The sequence below is a fragment of the Hypomesus nipponensis genome, chromosome 23, assembly GCF_054491055.1.
Source record: "Hypomesus nipponensis isolate SF chromosome 23, ASM5449105v1, whole genome shotgun sequence".
Classification (NCBI taxonomy): Eukaryota; Metazoa; Chordata; class Actinopteri; order Osmeriformes; family Osmeridae; genus Hypomesus; species Hypomesus nipponensis.
In genome coordinates this window covers 11,127,501-11,153,068 of record NC_140383.1, presented here as the reverse complement: position 1 = coordinate 11,153,068, position 25,568 = coordinate 11,127,501, and the positions used below count along the sequence as shown (strand labels likewise).

The 25,568-nt window shown below is 48.3% G+C and overlaps 1 protein-coding gene across 1 annotated transcript in view; it reads left to right on the top strand.

Moving 5' to 3' along the window:
* myo16 (myosin XVI) overlaps positions 1-11,829 on the top strand; it is a 72,570-nt gene extending 60,741 nt beyond the window's left edge. Inside the window, exons 32-34 of the mRNA XM_084689740.1 lie at positions 1,039-1,203; positions 1,334-1,419; positions 9,291-11,829. Of these exons, the coding sequence (XP_084545866.1) occupies positions 1,039-1,203; positions 1,334-1,419; positions 9,291-9,326 (287 nt within the window). The 3' untranslated portion in view covers positions 9,327-11,829. The remainder of the gene's footprint in view (positions 1-1,038; positions 1,204-1,333; positions 1,420-9,290) is intronic.
* Positions 11,830-25,568: the final 13,739 nt, after the last annotated feature.

Below are 25,568 nucleotides of genomic sequence, written 5' to 3'. Positions count from 1 at the left end.
GTGCAACTGCTCGCGTCATGGAAACTTGTCTGCGTGCAAGAACGGGGGGGAGAGGGGGGTCACGACCCCCTGCGGTTATTCTGGGGGAAGAGGGGCAGTGGCGGGAGGTGGCGTCTGATCTGAGCAGGGGGGGGGGAGATGCCAGGGGGCTTAATGGGCCCTTCGGCTTCCGTTCTGGCCGGCCTGAGGGTGACACCTGAGGCTGCTGGGAGGTCGGGGTTAGGGGTGCTATCCCAGATATCCCTGTGAAGAGCAGCTGTCCCTCCCTCCACTTCCTCCTCTGGGGAGATTTGGGAATGTCACGAACGCAGCAGGGAAAGGGCCAAGTGGTAACGGGGCATTCCCAACCCTTCCGCCCGGAGACAACCGTAGCCCCGAGCCGCCCAATCACATCGATTTACCACCGTATCTCACTTGTTTTTGGAAACACGCCCACCCACACGCACGAGCGTGTTGTGATCAAATGCATCATCCACACGCCCTGATTCATTAACTTTCTTACACACACGCAGACACACGCGTACACTTTGTAATGTGGAAGCATGCTAGTGGTTAGGCTATACATAGGAGTCTCGTGGTCAGAAGTCACACATTCCGGATCAGCACACAAATTTCCACCACACAGACACACACACACAGACACCACTGGGAGAGGGGTTGGTCCAGGTCGTTCGGGGTCACTGTCTGACATAGCCGAGATACGTAGTCCATGACATCACTTTCCGAAACAACTCTGGATAGACAGTGCTGGCCCCTCCCACAATGTTTTCCAATGACCAGCAGTCAAATCAGTATCAATAAGTAACATGTTCTGCTTCTATTGTTTCTATTGAAGTTTGTATCTCATTGCAAAACAGAGGGAAGACTAATATACTTTTTAGTTTGATGGAACTAAATGCTTTCTACTTTCTTTTCATGCCTTATCTAAAGGAATAGTGTGAGGTGGCAGCCCAATTAGGATATAACAAACGACCTCATGCCTCTCTCTGTCTCTCTTTCACTCTGCCCTCTCTCTCTTTCCCTCCACTCGTGTCTCAGGGTTCAACTCAAACATCAACCTGCCTGGGAGGGAAGACTCAGGCTCTGCCCCCACATCCCCATCCCCTCAGCTACAGGACAAGAATGCCAATAACCACTCCCACCACTCCCCAAACCCCGCCCCCATGGAGAATGGCAACCCTCATGGAGAAAGACTCTCTAACGGTACTCGTGTGTGTGTGTGTGTCTGTACAGATGTGTGTAAACGACTTCAGGAGTGTGTGCTCGGGTGCACTTACACATGTGTGATTCCTAGTACTGTCTAATGCATGGGACATATGTGTTTCATGTTCAGGGTGTCTGGAAGATGAGGGTCACTCCAAGTCCATGTCCTCCAGCTCCTCCTCTCTGCACAGGCACATGGACAGCCACCACACTCAGGTAAACACACACACACACACACGCCCACAGACAGTTATGTTTGTGTGGCTTCTTGAGGGGACTGAACATTCAGTACCGCTCACCATCCTGTTTTTCTCAACCCCTAACCCCAATCTTAGCCTTAACCACTACCTGAACCCAAAAGCCTAAACTGACCCCAAACATAAACTTAACCCTAAAACGAATTCTAACACTACACTAATCCTAAACCATACCTCAAAAATAGCACTTGAAATTGTGAGTGACAAGTTAATCTCCTCCCAAGTTGTCCTAGTTGTATCATTCTTAAGGGTGATAAAAGACTTCTGGTCCCCACAACACAGAATAACAAGGCACCATGCAAACACACACATATACTTTGTCCTGGGTTTTGAGTTTCTGCTCCTTCCTGTACCCAAATGACCTCTCCCAGCATATTGTGTAACATTACTCTTCATCTCGATGCTTAATTTACCGTCAGGTGTATGTGTGTATGCATGTGTGTGTGTGTGAGTGAACCAGGTGCAGATACTGTATACAAGAGACTCAATGTTGGCATTCCAGCACTGCCTTCCTTTTGTGGAGAAGAAACACTGCCAGCTTGTTTGCAGCGCTCTCTCTTCTCACACACACGCACACACACACACACAGACATGCACACGGGATGTTTATAAGACATGTACCATTGGTTGAGGTTTTGTTGTTTTTCAGGAGGCCTGAACCTAATATAATGGTTGGCTGTTAATATACAAGCTTTCCCAGGTTCCTTTGCCCATTAAAGTGTATGGTTACATGTACGTGTAGATGTTATTTGCCCTCATATAAACACACAGACAAACACACACTCCCTACAGGAGATGAATCAAAAGCATTGTTATCAAATGGAAATCGTTAAGTGATCTGTTTCTAAAGACACACACAGACACACACAAAGCTAAGCAATGGGTACAATTTTTTCTATTAAAGAGAAATGTTTTGTCCCCATAAAGATGTTGTGTTAAATTAATGAGGTCTTCTAAGAGTTGTTTCGAAACACAGACAGCTCAGTGCCGCGTCGATAAATAAAAAACATTGGAGCATTGGCTACTTTCCAACCATGTGCTAGCAACCTGTTCCTTTCCTCCTTGGCTTATTTTGTCAAACCACTTTCAATCAAACTCAAGATGGAGGAAATTGAGGCTGCTGAGGAAAGAATTGGGGGCACTGTTTCTCATATTTGAATAAAGTTTAAAATGTTACCTACTGCAGCTTTAATTTTTCTAAGCAGGTTGAGAAATATTTTATGGGGCACAATCCCTGCTACTGAGCGAGCTGACCAAAACACAGCTAACACCTGGGTAGCCAATCAGAGCAGAGGTAGCTGTGGCCTGTAACAGGAGACGGGCAGCAACAACTTTCTTTTCCTGATACACTGGCCTGACTACATACACTCTTTTTCCGTGTCTGCATTTCTCAATTCTCACTCATCACTCTCTCACTCGTTCTCTCTTTCCCTCTCTCATGTCTTTTGATGACTTTCTTTTTCTTTCTCTCTCTCTCTCTCTCTCTCTCTCTCTCTCTCTCTCTCTCTCTCTCTCTCTCTCTCTCTCTCTCTCTCTCTCTCACTGTTTCTCCATCTCCCCCCCTCTCTCTATGTCTCTCCATATCTCCCTCACAAACACACACACGCACACAAAGGTCACATCTGCCAGCTAATATGAGGAAATTTGTGTATGTCAGGGAGGTCAGTGGTGGCATGGTGGTGCCGGCAGCCTCCCTGCTGCTTCTGCTCTGGTTCGGCCCCCAGGTGCATGTAGGAGACCCAGTCTGTTGAATCATTGATCAGACGTCTCGGAGAGGTGAGGTGAGGGGAGAAGTCGGAACGTTACGATCCGGTTTCTGTCCGGACGCCATAGGGCACGGTATTCTCAGGAGATTAGTGGAAGAGAGAAGGTAGGCACACAACGTTCCTGCTCCCAGGGTGGGTTAATGGAGTAGAACTGTCTCCTTGTTCCATTACCGACAGACTGCCACATACACACACCATCCCATAAACACTTACTGTACACACACACACACACACACACCGATCATTCCTGCAATGCTTAGGAGATGCCCTCTACTCCTTTGTAATGGAGAGCAGGGTGTAAAGTGGCAGAGACACCAGAAAATAGGTTTGTGCGAGTGTGCGTGTGTGCGTGTGTGTTAAAGATTTATGCTTCAGCTAGTACAGCGCATTCTTACTGAAGTAAGAACATCTTGTGACATAGGCACTTAGGGCTTTTAGTTGTTTTGAAGTCCATTCTAAGTATCTCTAAACCCCTGGTCTTCTGCTCCCTCTCACACACTGTTCTCACTCTCAATGTCCTCCCTCGGCATACTCCTTTCAAACTGAACGATACTGCGGAGGCCCCTGAAGTTTCTCAGCAACATATGACAGAACCCATGGCATGACATTCATTTAACAGTCTGTTATTATGGGACCACAGGGGGACCTTTAAAACAAGCCCACAAGAGTGTCCTCTTCTGAAATGTATTTATTCCCTGTGGGCTATAATGTGGTTATTCTCTGTATTCTGTCTTTCTTTCTCTCTCTCTCTCTCTCTCTCTCTCTCTCTCTCTCTTTCTCTCTCTCTCTCTCTCTCTCTCTCTCTCTCCCCCTTTCTTCCTATATCTTTATCTCCCAGTTTCTCGTCTCAATGCTAAAAGGTTATTTATGTGTCTTTATATCTGTGTGTATATACATATATATATATATACATATATCTATTCATGCACATCCCTCTCTCCTCTCCTACTGCAGAGAAGCCATCTGAACTTCTCACCGTTTGGAGCGGGGGCTGCCCTCTAAGACAGGGGGGGGGGGGCTGCTGTCAGAAGGGGGGACAGGGTGAGTGTGCTCTCTCCAACCTTGCTGCTCTCTCCCATACACCCACCCTTGTTCTTCATGCTTCCACTGCCCTGCTTCCTGCTACAAGGGTGGCCTTAGCCTCGGATCGAGGGTCTGACTGGCGCATCTGTGATCCTCAACATGACTTGCGAACCTTAACCCTAACTAAAGGGACTTTGAAATAGAACAGGGACGACATTAACACTCTATAATAACTGAACACTGAAAAGCATTTACAACTGATTAGTTAACAGTAAATGCATCCTTCCTTTATAACAAATCAACAATTCAAGCTGGAGGAAAGCATGGAATTGCTTTACATATGCTTTCTAAAAGGTATGTAAATAGTTTATTAACTATTTACTGATTATTTCTAATAATGTCATGTACCATTAACCTAACTTAAACGTCTTCACCACTGGGTTGCAAGTATTTAAATACTTCACGTAGGCATGATAAACGTAGCAGTTTACAAGGTTGTATATGCAGTTTGCAAACATCTTGTAAACTGCCCCATTAATCATGAACATTTGTATTTGTAACAGTTTTTATAAATGCTTAACATGGTGTAAAACAAACACTTTGTATCAATCTATGTTGAAAACAGGTGTACAACAATAACAGGGGCGTTGCTAGACTCAAATCTCTACTGGGACACAGGCCCCTCATTACTCATATAATTGTTTTTTTCTTCCGAGCTTGCTACAATCAAGACGTGTGCAACACAATGCACTGCAGCGCTAGCACGCAAGCCAATACCGTTCTTTGAGCTTCATGTAATATAATATGTTGGACTTGTGTTGTTATTATGTTTGAGTCAAAATGAGACGGTCGGTATGCCTATTATTCCGAAACTGTCTTTCGTTTCGTAATGTTTTCGTAGCCTACCTTGATTCTGACTTGCGTTCCGACGTTTGTGTCGCTGCAGTGTATATTTTAGCACAGAAGAGAGCGCTGACACGGCATTCTGTGGACACGCCTCAGCTTGTGTTTTTGCGTCGAGTTGATTCGGACGCTGCGTGGATTTTTTCCGGGATGGTCAATCTAACGCCACTGAACAACAATATCAAAATGTAATACCAATGAAGTTAAAAAACACAACTGTATCTATCCAGTTAGACACAGTAATGTATCTGGGGTAGATGTCTAGTGTATGTCCCCAAGGTAGATATTGGGGTAGATCGAATATCTGAGCGGGGCAGTGAGAGTTGGTGAGCTTAGAATTGGCACCTTGCCGTATGGCACTGAAGTGTGACCCCAGGATGACCTGGAGATAAGTAGCTTAGGAGGGAGGAGGAGGGGCCAGCCCAGCCCATACTGATCTTGATCCTGATCCTCTCTCTTGGTAAATAGCCCCTCAAAGACTGACATGTTTGGAGTATGTTAATCACATGTTTGGGTGGACACCATCATTCTCAACTCCTCTGTTGTCCTTGAATATCCGTGGACCACACGCAAAAGCATACACCCTCTTGACCCACGAATATTTACTCTCAAGCTCTTGAACGCTCTCTTTCTTTCCCCCTCTCCCTCTTTCCCCCTCTACCTTCTCTCGATGAACATCACCTTTACTTTTACTCAAGAAAACTTTCATAGAAAACTCCTGGTTGATGAAACGGAATATGGATATCAGTACCCGAGGTTTATCAGTCTCAGTATGTCCCTGGGTCGCAGTGTAGAAAGACTATTTATCCAACATACCCTGTAGACATACCCTGAAGAATAGCCATGTAGACAGACATACACTTTAGATAGATCATGTAGACAGATAACTATTCCCCAACAGACACTGTAGACAGACAGACACTGTAGACAGACACTGTAGACAGACAGACCATGTAGACAGACAGTGTAGACAGACAGACCATGTAGACAGACAGACACTGTAGACAGACAGTGTAGACAGACAGACACTGTAGACAGACAGTGTAGACAGACAGACCATGTAGACAGACAGACCATGTACACAGACCCAGCAGACAGACGCTGTTGAAAACCCTGGTCGACAAACACCAAAGATAGACATTGTAGGCAGACATGTAGCCGGGCAAGAAAGCTGCAGAAACACTCCCAGCAGGTGACCCAAGATGACTCCTTTACCGTAGTCATGAACACATTCTTACAGACCTATCTTTCACATGAGATAGAAGAAACTCAGAGGAGGTCCTAACCTTTCCTTCAGGCAACAGTAGCGCCTCTGTTATTTATATTATCTATCCCCAAGTTTAAACTCTGCTCTTTGTAGCCAGAAAACAATAAGAGTTCTGAGAAGGGCTGCAGGAACCTTGAGAAGCAGAGGGTCGTTGCTGTGACGTGTCGGACTATGGGCGACAGACCTGGGCACAGACGTCACCGGAGTGCTTATCTAACCCTGGGACCCAGGGCCATTAGAATGACCTCACTGAGGAAAAGGAATGCTTTTCTGCTGGCCTTGCTCCAGACTAGGTTGGTGTAGGATAATGAGATCGGGGGGTGGAGAGACAGAAATGCTTTGATGAAAGGAGGAAATAGAGAGAGAGAGAGAGAGAGAGAGAGAGAGAGAGAGAGAGAGAGAGAGAGAGAGAGAGAGAAATAGAGACAGAGAGAGAGAGAAGGAGAGAGAGAGAGAGAGAGAGAGAGAGAGAGAGAGAGAGAGAGAGAGACGATTAAGGAAAAATGGGAGGAAGGATAATGTTTAATTGGTCATGAATACGAGTGTATTGTAGTTAGGACACTGGTCTTTCGTTAAAAACGTTTTTGCTGTGGGGGTTAGTGGAGTAAATGTTGAGGGGTTAAATCGAACTGTGATCCAATGAAAGGGGACTGGGGGGAGGCAGTGTGGGGGAAGGGGGATTAGGATACACTCTTAAGTCTCCCGGAATGGGTGGAATTCATACAGGAGTGTGTGTGTCTGTGTGAGTGTTCGTGCATGCAGTTTTTCCAAATAATCTTTTGAGATGTGTGTTTATTTGTCTTAAATGTTGCAAGTGTGTCCCACTGGTTTCTCCAGAATCACTTGAAACCCCTGAGCTTTTCTTGTAAAACAGCTTGATGACACACATCAACACCCCTCGTGTCTCTCTCCCTGGCTCCCTATTTGAAAAACAGAATGCTTGACAATGCTTGGATTTTAAATTTGAAAAGATCATGTTGTTCTCTGTGGATACAGTTAGACCCAGGAATTAACCAGTATTTTGCATGAGGTGGAAAACTACATGTGACAATAATGTTTATCCTCCCATGCCCCTTGTTACAGTTTGACCAGTCCAGAGTGTTCCAGTGTTATTGGGTTTCTGCCTTCTGGGTGACCTTAGAGGCAAGAGGCAAATGTCCTCAGTTCACCCTTACCATTTCGTTGTCAGCCAAGAATGACCACTACTCATCCTGGATTATCATAATATTACCATGTCATTACCATTCTATTACCATGACATTAAAACTGATTGTCATCCATGTTTGCATGCTACATGCTAGTTATTGCTAGCATGGTTGTGTGTATATGAGTACAAATATACATGTGTCTGTCCTTGGGACTGTTTATTTTGATTGAACAGATAATCGTCGTATTCGTCCAGTAATGATCGGGGAGGTGTGAACGTGGCGTGTAACTCGGTTGCTTTATCGTGACAGATCGTATTGTTGGCAGGGCTGTGTAGCAGTAAGTAGATGACCTCATCGTCACAACAGCTACCCAGATGTGATGATGTCACAGTGCGGCGTGAGGCATCAGGAGCCGTCTGACACATGTCTGTCTGTGGACTCTCTGCACGTGTTTGTGTCTCCCCAGTATGTGCTTCCCTGTCCCTGGCAGTGGTGTGTGTGTCGTGTGGCAGCGGGACAGTGTGTGCCTGTCTGCTGTTCCAGTAGCCAATGTTCCTGGCGTCAGTGCTCAGAATAGCCTGGCAGGGAGGTGTAAATTATGGATTAGGTCGCTCAGCATTGTGCTGGTACAGGCAATCAATTTGTGTGCGTGTGTGTGTGCTTGTGTGTGCGTTTGTTTGTATTTGTGCGTGTGGCCTGGATTCCTGGAGTGCGTCACCACTGTATTGTATTCCTGGTGTTGAGCGGGGGAAATATTGCAGTATGGTTTCCCCTGGCTTTCTTTAACCCCCCTCTCAGAGATGGAAAAAATAGGAGGGAATCACCCCCCAGATCGCCACTAACAATGTGTGTGTGTGTGTATGTGTCAGGGACAGGAATGCAGGTGCCCATTTTGCCATCCCCTTGGTTCCATCCAAACACACACAAGCGTGGATCAGAGCGGCTCTGTGCCACGGCTGGCATTTACAGACTGGGGAGCGATCGGTCGTTCCTGACGGATCGATCTTCCAGGTTACTGACTGACTGATGACTGATGACGTCCTCGATCCAAGACTGGCGTGTGTCTGGACCCCACACCCCCCCCTCTCAGCCTCTGCTCACTCTATCACCTCATGGTCGCCCCTGTGAAGGTTGATGTATGGCCGGTACTATAACAGGGTATGGAAATAATAAGTCATTATAGCTGTTGGCTGTCGAAGGAGGGGAGCCCCCCCGTCCGTCCGCTGAGTCGGCGGCTGTCAGTCATGTGGCGAGGTAGGCTCCAATTTTCCCTTCCTTCCCTCGATGAGAGTGGAGCCAGAGGGAAGCTGGCCCTCTGACAGCCCAGCAGGGACGATGGCTAGGGGCTTCCATCGGCATGGGGGACCAGGGGAAGAGGACAGCAACAGGGAGCCTGCCTGTCTGTCACATCTAATGCAGATCTTTAGTTTGCAATTGGGAGCCCATGTTGACGTTCATGCCGACCTCCCCTTCATGGACGGAGAAATGGTAGAGAGAACATTTGAGATGGCGTGAAAAGAGATGGTGCAAAAAGGGGAGTGATGTCGGAAAGTCCTCGAGAGGGGATGAAACGCCAGAGAGGTTATGACGCATTAGGGATGTTGAGTCAAAGACAGTGGCTGGGTCCTCTCTGCGAATGAAGCAATGGAAAAGCACCGGGAAATCTTGTATTTGTTGATTTTTGAACAGTCTTCTCTCCTCCTCTTCCTTCCGTCTTCTCCAGATGATCCAGCGTCTGCGGAGGTTTGTGGAGGAGTGACCTCCTGGGGGAACAGCTGCTGCACTGGGTGTAGTGTGAGGCACGGGGCTAACTGGAAGCATTGGGACCGCCCCACCCACCACAATGCTCTGGACCAACCGGAAGGCCTCCATGAGAAGGGGAGGAGCCTTCGTGATACGGATGTTTTCTTCAGGCATGAAGCAGACCTCCGTGTTTCGACACCACACTTTGAAACCTGCAACTCTGCCCTCGGTCAGCTGGTGCTTCACCCCACCTTCTCTCCGTCCCTCCGCACAACCCCTTCAAGCTTAGCTCTCCCCCCCCCCCAGAGCGACAGCTATTCTTCAGGGAGGAGAGGAGAAGCGCACCCGAGATGTTCTTTCACAGTTTAGATATGAAGATAGAAGTTCCGCCGTCTCTGTGGAGATGCCTAGCATTAGGAAATGACTTTTCATACCTAAACCATGGTGCTGACCACATACTGTGGTACCCTGTGATGTTCCTGTTACCATGTCTGTGTGTGAGTCCCAGCTCCCCCAGAATGCACCTCTCCCATGTTTACAGGTGACCTAGCGCCTCTTCTTCATCTCCTGTGATGGACCTCACGGTCGCTGCTCAGTTAAGCCTTTGGTAGATAAAAATGCTTCAGGTACAGTGCAGTCCTGGGTGCAAGCAACATCAAATACTAGCGCTGCACTTCATTTAGTATGCCCAGTACAATGGGTGCGATTGTACAATCGCAGAAGTATAAATGGTGAAATAAATCAAGTGCACCTCAAACCCATATGTGTGTGTTTGACCCAGCCCTCCTACCGCTCAATCTGAGTCTAACCCGACTGATAGGCTCCAGGTGCCAGTGTCGCCCTAGCGACCAGGGGTCGTGGGTTGAGTAGAACCATCAGCCATATCCCAGGGCGTGTTTCTTTCGTCCCCTGTTACCTGCCGCCTGCCTTTCACTTTAGCACAAAGACACAATTCACAGCTCTCTTTACTGTGTCCTCATGAGGAGGGATTCTGTGTATGTGAGGTCAGAGTGTGTTACTCTAAGAAATACAGAGGACCCACGGATATATTTTACAGCATGGAGACATTCATGGTAACACACACACACACACAAACCACACCCACACGCACGTGGATGACCACAGTCTCACTTCTACTACTCAAGATCTCTCCATGACCCGACACTATTTAGTATGTGTCAACAAAGGCGCATCTGACTGTGGCCCAGACTAAGCACAGGAAGGTCTCATCTTTACTGTAGCTCCTAACACCATCACCTAGGAGACCATGTTAATAGCCTGGTTAGGCTGAAGAGCTCAAGGCTGGAAACTCCTGATTACCAGAGCTCACCAATGTACAGAATCCCCCTCAATCCATCTCCGATGGAACCATACCCCAACCTCGCCATGCAAGCACATAAAAAACAACCCCCTTCATTCAGCTGCGTCGCTCTGAAAGCACCCCAACCCCCCTCTGCTCCTTCAGAAACCCCTGGCCCCTCCCCCATCCACCCCAGCCCCTCCCCCAACCTCCAGGGGACCAGAGGCATTGCCATGGTAACCTCCCTGTAAATAGTGGGACGGCGTTTTAAATGTTAGAGGTTTTACTGTAGCAAAAAAAGCACAGAGAAAAGGCAGGGTAGAGAGGATAGAAATATGGTAAATATTATATGGTCCAGATTTAAGGAATGTCTTGGGTTCGATGCAATGAGTGAGGCAAAGAGAAGAGGTTTATTTTATAATGTGAATATTCTTTTATTTTCCTTTTTTTTTGTTGTTGTTGTCTTCTTCAGAATGATTGTCTATTGATATCAAGTTCTTTATACTCTATTTATCTTGTGCGTTTCCCATGTTGATGACTGCTGGTTTACTCCTGAGAGGCAGACATGTTTACTGTGCCAGCCAGGAAGGTTGAGCGAAGGTGTATTGCACAACGTTGACGCGTGGTGTGGCTGGGGGGTGCTGTGGCCGCATCTCCACACCCAGGTGTGTCCCTCTCCAGGCAGGCCGATGTGAGCAGATCACAGTGTCATGGCCCCAGACCTGGAGCATCAATAGATCTGATAGATTCACCCCGTTCCCTGATCCTTCATCACGATGACTGATTGATCTGGTATTTACAAATTAGCCATGCCATCACTCCGCCTGGCCTTCCATTAGCCCTGCCTAATAGGAGAGAACGTGTGTTGTTCACTCGCAACACCACAGAGGCACACAAATATACACACACGTACAAACACACCTGCTGACACACACACGTATTCTCTGAAACACACATATACCTTCACGCACACACACACACACACGCAATCAGAGACTGATTTACATAATGAATCCTATAGACCTTGAATCCCTGAGAGTGGCAGCCACACCCAGCACCCCTTCAGCCCACACCAAGGTGGGGAGGTCCTCCTCTATACAGGGTCCTAAAAAAAGTCATGTTCATGTATGCTTAGTGGACGTATTCATCCCCACCTACGAGGACTTCTCTTGGAACGATGGCAAGAAAAAAGACCATGGATTGTTTTTTTTTTACAGAATTTTAGACAGTTAGCAGTGTGTGACCCTGCATGACTTGCTGTCAGCTCCCCCGCCCCCCTCGCCCCACCTCCACCCCCCCCCCCATCCCGGCTGTCGCCATCAGGCTTAATGATGTGAATCACTATTCTCACCGCACTGTGAATCTGCCCTGTCTCTCACTGCCATCCTGCCATACTGACCCCCACCTGGCCGACATACTGACACCCCCACACGCCCCACCCGCCCACGATACTGACACACCAACACCCCCACCTGTCACAATACTGACACACCCCTCCCGCTACCCCACACTTACACCAACACACACACACACACTCCAGCTCCAATGATGCACAACCCCCAGTCCCCCCACCATATTTTCATACAGAACTAACAAACTGCCATTTGTCATTCCAAATCAGGAATCTGTGTGTACTAGTGTTCCAAGGTCAGTCCCTGGATCAGGTGTGGTGCTATGGCCAGGCCAGATCAGGCATCCTACTGATCCCAGACCAGACCATGTACAGAGCCAACGGGAGAGCGAGGACAGCCCGGCTGTCTCACTGCCTCTTGCTGTTGTTGTTGTTCTAAAGTTTCCCATCTTTTGTACACAACCTGAAGCCAGTACCATTTGATCTGCATTCATATGTGTTTGTGGAAAAAAAGAGAAGTTGTATGTGTTTGTTTCATATATCATTGGCGATGTTTTATAAATACGTGTACAGCAATAAAGAAAACGGTGTCCATTCCTGTGTCCTGTGGTGCGTCGCGGTGAGATTTACGGCCGTCCTGTTTGAGCGTGGGAGGGTTTGCATGTGTGTGTTGATATGTGTGCGTACATGCATGTCTCCATGCACTTGTGTGTGTGTGTGTGTGTGTATAGAGGTGTCATAAAATAATCGGACATCCTGTCCTGATGCAGGTGAGTCAGACTGAGAGCAGCTTGCCATTCGAGGTCATGTTTTACAGCCTCCTGTTCTGCTCGCAACAACACAGCCGGGGATTGGTGGACCCTCAGGTTGCCGAGGACAACTGTATCAGGAAGCTGTTTCAAGAACAAAGCGAGATTAGCATGCTCTCACTACTGTTGGACAAACGCTGGGAACTGACATACACACACACTCACCGTGGTAACAGACATACACACAAACTGTGCAACTGACATTCACACAGACAAACTTTTACTGGATGTACACATGTACACACTTGTATCTGACACAAATACACACACACAGACATACTCTCAAACATTTGTCTGAGTGCATAGGTGTGTGGGTGTGTATGTTGGCATGTGTGAGACGCTAGAAGTGGTTTTAATCATGAAAAATGAGTAACACAGGGAGTGGTAGAGGGGTTGTTAGCGGAGACGACAACAATTGGAGACAGGTGCTGCCTTGGCTGTTTACCAGCCCCCCTAACCACCACTCCTTGCACTCACATGGTGGCCTTTACATGTTTAAGAGTGCAACGACCTTCAGTAGAACAATCTGACAGGCATTTGACCCGCGGGGGCGTCTGTTCCTTGATCAGGTCAGTACAGGTGTGCATATTTACAGATGTATACTCTACGCTCTGTGTTTACAGGAAGGTACAAGTGCATGTCACCAACTATAAGCAAAAGCAGAACTGCGTCACACACTCAGATCTTATGCTATATGCAAATCTACTGGAGGAATGTTTGGTGGAGATCACCCCCAAGGCCTGAACAGAAGAAGTACAGCTTTTGGGGGAAACAAGGGATATGTCAGAATTTGCATGACCTTCAAAACCGCTCCAGTTGTGGGACACATGACTGTGCAGGTGAGAGTGAGTTCCCGAAGGGCATAACGGGTGGGGGAAGGGAGACTGGGCGGGTGGAGGGTGGAGGGTGAGGTGGACGGGAGATGATGGGAGGTGGTGGGATGGAGGAAGGTTGAGGGGGTGATTTCTCAAGCGAGGGAGAGAGAAAGAGAAAGAATGGGGAGTAGGGAAGGGTGGGAGAGGAGGGGAAAGCAGGGATGGATGAGAATGAGGAAGAGAAAGGCAAATAGTATAAGGGGGGAGAGAGAGAGAGAGAGAGAGAGAGAGAAAGAAAGGGCAGCATCAGATGTTCTCTCCAGAGACAGGCTGTGGAGGGTAAACAAGCAGGAAGTCCCTGGAAAAATCCATAAACGTTTCTCTTCCTGTTCTGCTTTTAGACTACTATTAGGAACAAACACAAGCCATGCAGGCCAAACATAGACCCATACTAAAAAAGACCAGGCAAACATTAGTATGATGAATTTGACACTGAGGGGGATGGGGGGGGGGGGGCACACACACACATACACTGACTTATTAACACTAAGACCTGTGTTTGTACCTGACCTGACCTGCACTTGACCACAATATACCCAATCAGCACAATGCACACAACCACACACACACACATTTCAAGTCCACTATATATTCCAGGCGTGCCTACCTCCTCCCTGCCCCCCAGTGGCCCAGCCCGCAGTTCCGAGGCTGGAGGTCATCCACACATTTAGGACGAGGTGAAGAGGGCCACCATTAAGAGAGTGGGGGCTGGGGGTAATTTGGTCCAAACTGCCCCCTGATGCACAGGCAATAACCCCTTCATCAGCCCCCATCCCCCCGTCCCCCCCATCCCCCCCTCTTCCACCCCATCTTGTATGTCAGTCACCTTTGCCATTTAGGCTCTTTCCATCCATCCCTCCCTCCCTCTCTTTCCCCATCACTCCCAAAGGGGTACTTCAAAGAATTGTGTTTGCCCCCCCCTGTGTGCGTCTGTGTGTTTGTCCGTGTGTGTGTGTGTGTGTGGCCGGGACGGATGGTTCAGAAGTGAACCACTTTGGCATTTGACCTGTGAGAAATAATGGTCAGAGATGATACACGTGATGAAGAAGATGGTGAGGAAGATGATGATGACGGTGATGGTAAGATGACACCGCTCTGGGTGATGCAGGGCAGAGGTGAAGGATGATTCACAGCAGGAACACCAAAACAAACGACTTTGTTGTTTCGTACCACAGTTACGTACGATATGTCGATTTGTACCACAGTTGTAGTTCAGACGACAACTGAACATTGGCCAGATAGAAAGATCATAGTATAAATGTTTCAGTATTTAAACATGTGGAATTTCTCCTGGAAGAGTGAGTGTGAATCTACAACATGAAAGAATGGTGATTGTGCGTGCAAGTCTGTGTGTGTGTCTGTGTGTGTGTGTGTCGCTGGCTCAGCAAAGCGTAACGGTCTTAGAAAGTCTGTTAGGTACGTACTTCCTTGATCCTGCTGGTATTCACCTGCTGGTATCCACCTAGGCAAATTAGGGGGAAACACCTGATTTGAACACATTTAGGCAAACACATCCTGTTTGGCAGGCAGAGCTGATAACAGGGAGGCAGCCACAGTGACAGCATCTCTTGGAGTGTACAGGGGGAAACGAAAGGGCAGGACGAGAGAGGGGGAGGGGGGGGAGATGGATGTAGTGGGGAACATAAAGTATGGAGAGATGGGGGACTGGAACAGGGAGAGGAGGGAGAGATAAAAAGAGGGGGAAAAAAAGCAACATGAATATTTTGCACTTTGTTCAAGTCCATAAACAACTTTGACGAGATCACCAGAGACCACGAACCAGAGAGGTCATGAAGCTCACAAGATTGTGTTGTGAATTGGAATTCCTGAATTGTTGATTGGTTCCGTATACTGATGAAGTGGTTTACTGCTGCAATCAAGCTGGCATGCCACTGGTGTGTTTGACTGGTGTCTGACAGTGCTTCGGAACAGACCGTGCAAGAACAAGAGCCTGGAGAGATAAAGGATGCTTTCTTAGGACAGCAACACCCCCCCCACACACACGCACACACACGCACGCACACGCACACACCCCATTCACACCCCCGACACACTCTCACACACACTCGTTCAGGCTTTATGGGCAAGAGAGTAGAGTTCAGCTCCATATAAGGATGGGTCAGAATCTCCCTCCCCTCCTTCCCCACCACATCATCCAGTTTATAGAGCCACATTATTGTCTGCCTCTCAACCCTTACTTTACTATCTTCAGCACAACACACACACACACACGCACGCACACACATGCACACACTGACACACACCTCTCTCCTCTGTCTTTTCACTCCCACCTTTATCTACTCCTTTTCCCCTCCTCCTCCTCCTCACTCCCTCCCTTCTCCAACCCTCCTTATCCCTTCCTTGTCCCCTCCTCCTAATCTCTGTCCTCCCCCGACCCTGTTTGCTTCTACTGGCCTCTTCCATTTCCCACAAGTCCACAGCTCCCCATGTGTTACTGTGGTGAGAGTGTGGAAATCAATAATTTCATCTCAGCGCTGTCTCAGTTTTCAATTAGAGACGGGGAGAACCTGGTCTCACCAGACAGATCCATCACCTCCGGCGAGACAGCAACACGCACGCACGCACACGCACATAGACACATCTGCAGATGGACACGCACACAGACGCACAAACACCACCGTCCCTCTCAAGCATGGACACGTGCACTTGAGCCCCCCCCCCCCCCCGATGCATGTCTGGTCCACGGTTACATCCCAGAGTTCAGTCATGACAACTGATGGATCACAGGGAACACATGTCCTCCCCTCCTCCCCTCTCTCCTCTCCTCCCCTCCTCTCCTATCTCCTCTCCTCCCCTCCCCTCCCCTCCTCTCCTCTCCTCTCCTCTCCTCTCTCCTCTCCTCTCCTCTCCTCTCCTCTCCTCCCCTCCCCTTCTCCTCTCCTCTCTCCTCTCTCCTCTCCTCTATCCTCTCTCCTCTCCTCCTGTCCTCCTCTCCTTTCTCCTCCTGTCCTCCCCTCCTCTCCTCTCTCCTCCTGTCCTCCTCTCCTCTTTCCTCCTGTCCTCCTCTCCTCTCTCCTCCTGTCCTCCTCTCCTCTCTCCTCCTGTCCTCCTCTCCTCTCTCCTCCCCTCCTCTCCTCTCTCCTCCTGTCCTCCTCTCCTCTCCTCTCTCCTCCTGTCCTCCTCTCCTCTCTCCTCCCCTCCTCTCATCTCTCCTCCTGTCCTCCTCTCCTCTCTCCTCCTGTCCTCCTCTCCTCTCTCCTCCCCTCCTCTCCTCTCTCCTCCCCTCCTCTCCTCTCTCCTCCTGTCCCCTGCTCCTCAGCTCAGACGCTCCTCCTCCCTCTGCCCCGGTCACTCGTCAGCAGTTCTGGAGGCTTCCTTTGATGATGAAGCCAATTAACGCAACAATTAACGATATTCTATACTGCTGAGACAGCAAATAGACGCACACACACACACAGACACACACGCACGTCTGTCTCGCCATCAAGTAACCGACTGGTGCAAAATGATCGGTCAGAGCAAGAAACGATATTACTGTGATTGAGTGGTCCTTCCGAGTTGCAAATGTGTTTGTGCGTGTGTGTGTGTATGTGTGTGTGTGCGCGTGTTCTTTCTGTGTCATAATGAACAACCTGACACCACTCCCCTCGCACAGACTGGGCTGACACACTCCCAAGCCATGATTCTGAATGAGCCATGTTCCTGGTGGGACCTCCACAACTAGCTCCAGCCTTCACGCTCAGCAGTGCATTGAATAAAGTAACCAGAACAATGAAGATGTCTGAACATATAATAGAACACAGTGGGAAACACAGAGCCAGCGTAAGATATTCGAGTGATTCAGGTTCAGGCTGGTCTGTCTGCTCGTGTGGACCGAGCTCCAACTTCAACCACACAGCCGTATCTTCACAATTCTCATTTTCAGTCACGCTCTGTCACACTCCCCAGCTAATTAAATCCGGTAATTGGCCCAGTTAGAAGTCTGAAGTGATCCAATTAACATGACCGCCATTGCTTTAATGAGAATAATGGGAGGGACCGCAGGTCCCCCCTCCTACCTTCCAACTCTGAGAAGCACCCACACCCCTCAACCCCCAAAACCCCAGCCCCAACCCCAGCCCCCAGCCTCAGCCCCAACCCCAGCCCCAGCCCCCAGCCTCAGCCCCAGCCTCAGCCCCCAGCTGAACTCCCAACTTTCTCCCACCAGGCTGCCTCCAGAGAGCCATAGTTCAGTATATGTGTTTGGGCGGGCAGGGGTGGGGGTTGGGGGGAGGGGGATGGGGTCGCTTCCTTGGAACAAGTTTCCTTGAAACAGACTAATGGTTGTCCTGGCACTGTGATTTGACTATAGTTAGATCACTGTTTCACAAGCTGGCTTCCACAATAGACACACACACACACACACACACACACACACACACAGTCACTCAAAACAGTTTTAGTCAAAGAGGAAGTGTATGTCTTCTGTTCTGGCGAGTTTGAGATGTGTTCTCAAGCAGAACATGTGTAATGATCTGAGCTAATGTTGTCGATTTGTGTACACACTGAATGTGTCTGTGTGTGAGTGGATGTGTGTGTGTGTGTGTGTATGTATGAGTACATTCTCTTCAGAGAACAGCATTACCTCCAGTAATAGTATCAGCCCCAGGATCACTAAACACAGGCATAGGAAATCACTACCACACTGTAATGGCACTTTAATGATATCAGCTAGCTCACAATCAGAATCAGAATTTGGTTTATTCGCCATGTAAGTTTACACAAACACAGAATTTACTGTGGCAGGAAGGTGCGTACAATAAACATATACGGATCTTAAATAAAATAGTAGAAATGTACAATAGTCTAACTAATTCTAAGAACATCTAACTAATTCTAACATCACACATACACACAATTCCAAACATGCACCCCCAATGTAAAAAATAAATACACTGTGTATTTTTAATTTGTAGTATTGTATCGCTAAATTATAATAATGTGTAACTATATCAGTTGTTATTTAACTACAAGGCTGTTACCAAAGGTATTGCTTTGTAGTTAGATGTCAGTAAAGGCAGCCATTATGTAAAGTGTGAAATTTTGGGGGGAAAGCACAAACACAAGTGTGTGTGTGTGTGTGTGTGTGGAGGGGGGAGGGTGATGGAGGGGGAAGGAGGGGAGAGGGGGAGTGTTGCTGTGCCAGGCTGGACTCTGCTCTCTGGCTCGATCTCTGCAGAGGGAGCGAGGTCACTCTGAGCATGCTGACCTGTGGCCACAGTTTACTCAGCCTAGGGTAAGGCAGAATACTCTACCCTCAGGTGTGTGTGAGTAGGGCAGAGTACTCTACCCTCAGGTGTGTGTGAGTAGGGCAGAGTACTCTACCCTCAGGTGTGTGTGAGTAGGGCAGAGTACTCTACCCTCAGGTGTGTGTGAGTAGGGCAGAGTACTCTACCCTCAAAGCAGCTCACCTCAGTCCATCAGGCTGGAGTGATGACAGGAGAACAGGCTTATTTTGATCTGCCTCTTCTGTGACAGATGGCCGCATGCGTGTGTCAGTGTGGATGTGTGCGGATGTTGTGTATGGGTATGTGTATTGGTGTGTGCTCAAGGGAACACAGAGTGTCCCCAGTCAGGAACAGAACGTGACACTGCTGAAATAACATCTATGCTGTATCCAGAATCTATCCTGGCACCTCATGTTCTCCGGATCTGTCAACACACACGCTCGCACATCGTGAAGAATGGGGCACGCTGCCGGTCCCCTGGTTACCACCACGCAAATTCACAATATCACAATTACACTTGTTACTATGACGACATGCCCGGCACCCAGCTCCGGATTCCGTTGGTCTGGCCGCCAGATTGAAAATGTTCTAAGAGCACCGACAGGAAAAAAACTCCCTCTATGGCCAAAGTACTGATAACGCAGAGCTGAGTTTGACCTGAAGTGGCTTCATGTGGTACACACCGGTTGAACGACCTTGACCACAAACACAAAATATGTTTGGATTGGAAATACAAACACTCCAGCCCGTGCCGACGCCGAGCGTGACATCACAAAGCCTGCCGCTCAAACGGCACAGACCGCCCCCACCCTCTGTCTTTACACCGCTGAAGTGAATGGGTGACGGGCTGATCGAGGTGAGAGAGAGACAGAGAGACACAGCGACACCATGGAGCACTGAGTGCTTCTCTGTCATTCCAGCGAGAATGTCACTTCTTCGCTACTGGACTTGCCTGGGTAGAGTTGGTTCCATGAAAGCAGATACATGAGGACAGAAGGAAAGTTCGGAGCCCTGGCTGACATGCAGGCTAATCTGCTGTCTAGACTGATATTCTGGAGTCTGCCGGGAGCCTGAGAGCTGCTTCCAGTAACCTTGTTTGTACCCACAACAGTAGTGGCAGGGAGTGCGTAAGGAGGGATCGAGTAGGAGTTTACGTAAATTTGACGTAGAGAAAAGAGTGACCTCAGGTCAAAATCACAAGGCAGAAAGGCATGTTTCTCTCTTTCTCTCTCTCTCTCTCTCTCTCTCTCTCTCTCTCTCTCTCCCACCCCCCTCTCTCTCTCTCGCTCTCTGTTTTTCTCTATCTCTTTCTCACACACACACACATTGAAAAGAGAGCACCTCACAGCAGGAAGATCCTGGTTTCAATTCCCACATTGGACCATCGTTCAGGGCTGTGGTGGGCTTTCTGTGTGGAGACTGCATGTCACCATGCTCACAAAACAACTCCCATCCTTTGCAAACAACTCCGACATGACAAAACATGCAAAAGGCATCGCTCTCCCGCCCGTGTCTCTGGTCAAGATATGGGTGAGCACTGAGCCACTGATGTGACTGCCCCCTGCTCCTGGGAGGGAAGACAACAGAATAGAACAAAAGCAACACGTTTCTCTGGGGGGGACCCTGGCATGCGTGTGTGTGTGTGTTCTGCCGTTCCTTGAGCGTGTGTGTGTGTGTGTGTGAGCCACATTTGTGAGATGAACAAGGGCTTCTTCTTCTTCTTCTCTCTGTCACGCACATATGCACACAGTCTAGCTGAAGAGGACAAACGGGGGGACCAGAGGAGGGGTATTTCCCTGGTGCTTGTGCGTGCCAGGTTGATGCAGGTGTCTACGACCCAGCCTGGCTCTGGGCTGGGTCGAGCCTTCAGACCCTCCAGCTGCAGGGAGAAAACACACACACACAGACACACACACACACACAGACAGTGTGGAGGAGGGACACACAGAGGGGAGAGGAACTTGGGGAACACAATTGAGGAAAAGAGTCAGGGTGAGGTGGGGGGGTGAAGTGTTGGTGTGTTGAGGGTGTCTGGACAGTGGCATTTTTATAGACCAGTCCATGTCAAGAAGCTCGTTAATTAGAGCAGTTATTGCCCCCAGGCTTGGAGCAATGGTGGCATTTGATTGGGCAACATAAAGTCAGGTAGTAACTCATTTATTGGTGCGTTGTTAAAGTTTGACCCCTGATTTATCTTGGATATACTGGTGGGTTGAGACAAGAATAACCCTGCATCACACCAACAGTCCAATCACGACCTCTAAAGCCCTCCTATAAGTGTGTGTGTGTGTGTGTGTGTGTGTGTGTGTAAATATAGGCCTGTGCGTGATGGTGATTCCACACAAAGACACACTGCACGTAGAGTAGATAGCCCTATCCTGTGGCGTATTCTGTTCATATTCCAGTTTTCCACTCTTGCGTAATCCTATGTGCTTTTTCCGACTGTTCTCAGTACTTTCACTCACAGCCAGTTGCAGAGAATGAATGAATACTTTTTATTGTAACACTGTGTCATAAACTGTAAGATTTCCATAGGAAGCTCAGTTCTATGGCCTTCTGTACAACTGGTGTGAGATACACACACACACATATATGTAAAATGTGGGAGTCAGATGGCTGAGCGGTTAGGGAGTTGGGCTTGTAATCGGAAGGTTGCCGGTTCGATTCCCGGCCATGCAAATGACATTGTGTCCTTGGGCAAGGCACTTCACCCTACTTTCCTTGGGGAAATGTCCCTGTACTTACTGTAAGTCGCTCTGGATAAGAGCGTCTGCTAAATGACTAAAGGTAATGTAAAATGTGTTATTTTACAAACGTGTGTGTGTGTGCAACAGAGAGAGATCTTGTCAGCATGCTGTTCAATCAAACAGGTTTTTTTTGAGGGGGCTTAGCACTGCAACATCAGCTGGTTGGTGAGGACACAAGTTATGGAGCCTGTGAGAGGTCAGCATGATGGGTGTGTTAGTCATGTCCCAGACTGAGCTGGAATGTCAGGGTAGCATTAGGACGCTGTGTACACCCTGTGGCTACTCTCCCCCTCCCAACACCACCCCCCCTCCCTCCACCACTGATAGCAATCAGCGGAAGTCTTTATGAGTTCCGTTATGACTGAATAGTCATTATACACACACACACACACACACACACACGCACACGCACTACCACACCCACATACGCACACAGCTTTCCCTCTCAGCCAGTGTAGTGTCGGATACAGGAAGGAGATTATTAGCTTCCTGAGAGGCAGTGTCGGGGGAGGGGGGAGGGGGGGGGGCAGACGGGGGAGATGGGGAGGTAGACGGGGTGGGGGGGGGGCCTGCTTGACAGGAAGACAGGAAGGATGTTATGAACACTATGGATCGACCAATCGGAAGCTTGGAGTATCCGCTACCCTGTCCGAGAGAGAGATCAAGAGATGGAAGTGAGAAAGCGGGAAACAATGGATGTAGAATAACAAAATAGGATTAATGACGAGAGACTTTTCTTACAGAGACTTCTGTCTCCAGCAACCCCCTGCAGCAGAGGCAATTGTAAAGTGTGTGTGTGTGCGCATGTAGGTGTGTGAGTGAATCCAATATTTATACAGAGTTTGATGTAACTGATGTTTGGGAGGAGGAAGACCACACCACATCAGCTTCTCAGCCATCTCATGACCCCATACCTGATGCTCACCAGCCAATCACATCATCGGTCACATCAATTCAACAACACAATAATCCTCTAATTGTCACTCGTGTTTCTTCTCATGCAAATCCCACTATCCCCAGGTCCTCCTCAACACTCCATTTACCGCTGTTTAGGCACCTCTGGGGGGGATTGGCAGAGCCCTGAGAAGCCCCAAAGATACTACTCATTCAAAAGTCTTCGACCTGGGTCATTCATTCATTCATTTACTCATTTATCCACCGCCATTCCTTCCTCGAAAAAGTAAACAAACATCCGTGTGGTCTTGCATAGTTTTCAATTCCACTGGTTCTTTGAATTTGACTGCAGAAGGGAAGCCATAACAAGACCCCACATTGCCTCTCCTCTGACCCACAAAGACAAACAAAGACGAGAGAGGGAGGGGCCCAGGTGGAAACATAGAGAACGAAAAGGAGCTTGACCAAACATTGCTGCTACTAACGCTGCTAGGTTTGTATTAGCTGTTCCTACACACCGACAATCCACCCGTCAGACCATTCTTGTTCCAATGAACAAGTGGGTTTAAAAGCAGATGACGTGTTTGGCCTTTTACTACGTTCCGGACGCTGTTTTCCCCGAGGCAGGAATGCGGACAGGAATGTGTTTTTGCCCCCGTAGTGCTTGGAGAGAGACCGAAAATGGAACAGGAGACATAGAGACAGAGAGAGAGAGAGAGAGAGAGAGAGAGAGAGAGAGAGAGAGAGAGAGAGAGAGAGAGAGAGAAGAGAGAGAGAGAGAGAGAGAGAGAGAGAGAGAGAGAGAGAGAGAGAAAGAAAGAAAGAAAGAAAGAAAGAAAGAAAGAAAGAAAGAGAAATAGACTGATAGAGAAAGAGAAAGTGAAGTGAAACAGAGGCAGGGTGAAAAACATGAAAACATGAGACAGGACAGCCAGCCAGAGGATAAGAAAAACAATCTCTCCATTAGTCTTGAGTGTTAACCAGAAGGTTCTCTCTCTCTCTCTCTCTCTCTCTCTCTCTCTCTCTCTCTCTCTCTCTCTCTCTCTCTCTCTCTCTCTCTCTCTCTCTCTCTCTCTCTTCTCTCTCTCTCTCTCTCTCTCTCTCTCTCTCTCTCTCTCTCTCTCTCTCTCTCTCTCTCTCTCTCTCTCTCTCTCTCTCTCCTGCTGTATCTCTCCATCTCTGGTTTTCATTAAGGTTTTTATGATACTTGCACTACTTCTCTGTGTGGTTGCATAACAGCCTGCCTGTTGTTTTTCTGTTATTAGATTTCTAGTCCGTCCCTTCTGCTCAGAGAGAGAGAGAGAGAGAGAGAGAGAGAGAGAGAGAGAGAGAGAGAGAGAGAGAGAGAGAGGGAGGGAGAGTGTCTCGGTGTGCATTAGTTTAAGCCTGCGGCTGTTGGCTCCAGGGCTATCCTTCACCCAGGGGAGCTCACGGACCTGTCTTACCCAGGCATGAAGGGTCGTGTGAGGGATGTCCGCAGGACAGGGTCTCTGGTCTGGGACTTCCAGCACAGACCCCCAAGATGGATGAGAAGAGGGCCGGAGGAGAGAAGAGAAGGCAGGGTTCTCAGCACTGGACAGGGGATGAGGAATGGGATGAATGGAAAGACATGATTGAGAGAAGACAGTGGCGGAGTTATGGGACGACAGAGTTACACCCCTGCTATCAATCAGTGATGTAGAGCTATATTCACCCAGGGGAAAGAGTGTTTTAGTTAACATGGCTGTTAGACTACTATACAACGCTATACACCTATGTTAGATCAATATGTGTATGTGTGTGGTGGAGTGGGTGTGTGTGTGGGTGTGTCAACATACAAATCATATGGGTGTTTGTCAACATCATGTATCTATTATTTAAAGAATGATGTATTTCTTTTTTTTCAACCCAGGCCTAAAACTGTTTCCGTACCTACACTAAACGTTACTATTTGGTCTTCATGTTAAACCGTTCGGTCTTAAACGGCAACACACACCTTACCCTCTCTCAACGTGGTGTGAATATGTTTGAAATGTTTTTCTAAAGTCAACTCTTCATTTGTTTTGTATGTGTGCGTTGTTACAGTGTTTGCCTAATTATTTATTTACTTCCCCTCCCCCTCTGCTCTCCATCACTCATAATAATGGAACACTAATTCCCTAAAGAGAGCCCATCCCCCTCTCCTCTCTTCTGCTCCTCACACCCACCCCTGCCGCTCCTCCCCTCCTCCTCTCCCTCCATACTCCAACAAACCTCCCTTCCCCCTCTTCTTCCATAAATGTAAACCTCTGTGTGGATTCTCTCTGTCCAAACTAAACACAGCAAGCAAGCACACTCTCTCTCTCTCTCTCTCTCTCTCTCTCTCTGTCTCTTTCCCTCTCTCTCTCTCCCTCTCTCTCTCTCTCTCTCTCTCTCTCACACACACACACACACACACACACAAATGCACACACACACACTTACATACGGGGGACCTCCGATATTTGAGGTAGCTTGTTCTGTCTTCTGTAACCCTCCCTCTCGTCACTCCTCATTCCTTCCTGTTCCCTTTCCGTCCTCCATCTCATCCTCCCCTTCACATAAAAACAGGGACTTCGGGGTCAAATGTACGATGGCAAGGTACGCATGAAATGGCCTCCGGAAAACATGCTGTTTCCACGCAGAGTTTCAGCTTTGTGAAACAGACCAGATCAATGTACCTCTGCCCAGTTCCAAAACCATGTGCATACGATGTTTTGAATCAGTGTGATATGGTGACACTGTGGCAGAAAGGCGAGGACAGACAACACGCATGAATAATAACAGTTCACGTGGTCCACAATGGTTGCTTGATATGTAACCTATGGCTGAAGCGGTGGATGATAGAACACAAATAGCCCACGCCTCTTTCCTTTTCAAGTGTGTAAGAAGCTGTTCATTTGGGCCACTAAGGAATCATGCCTCATACACAACAGATGAATTGAAATTGCGCTCATTGTCGAAGGGAAAGAAGGGACCCCACTCATCCAGCCTGGGATACAGCTTTGTCCTTACTAGAATACACTTAGCCCTTTCAGCTACACACCTCTCAGTCAC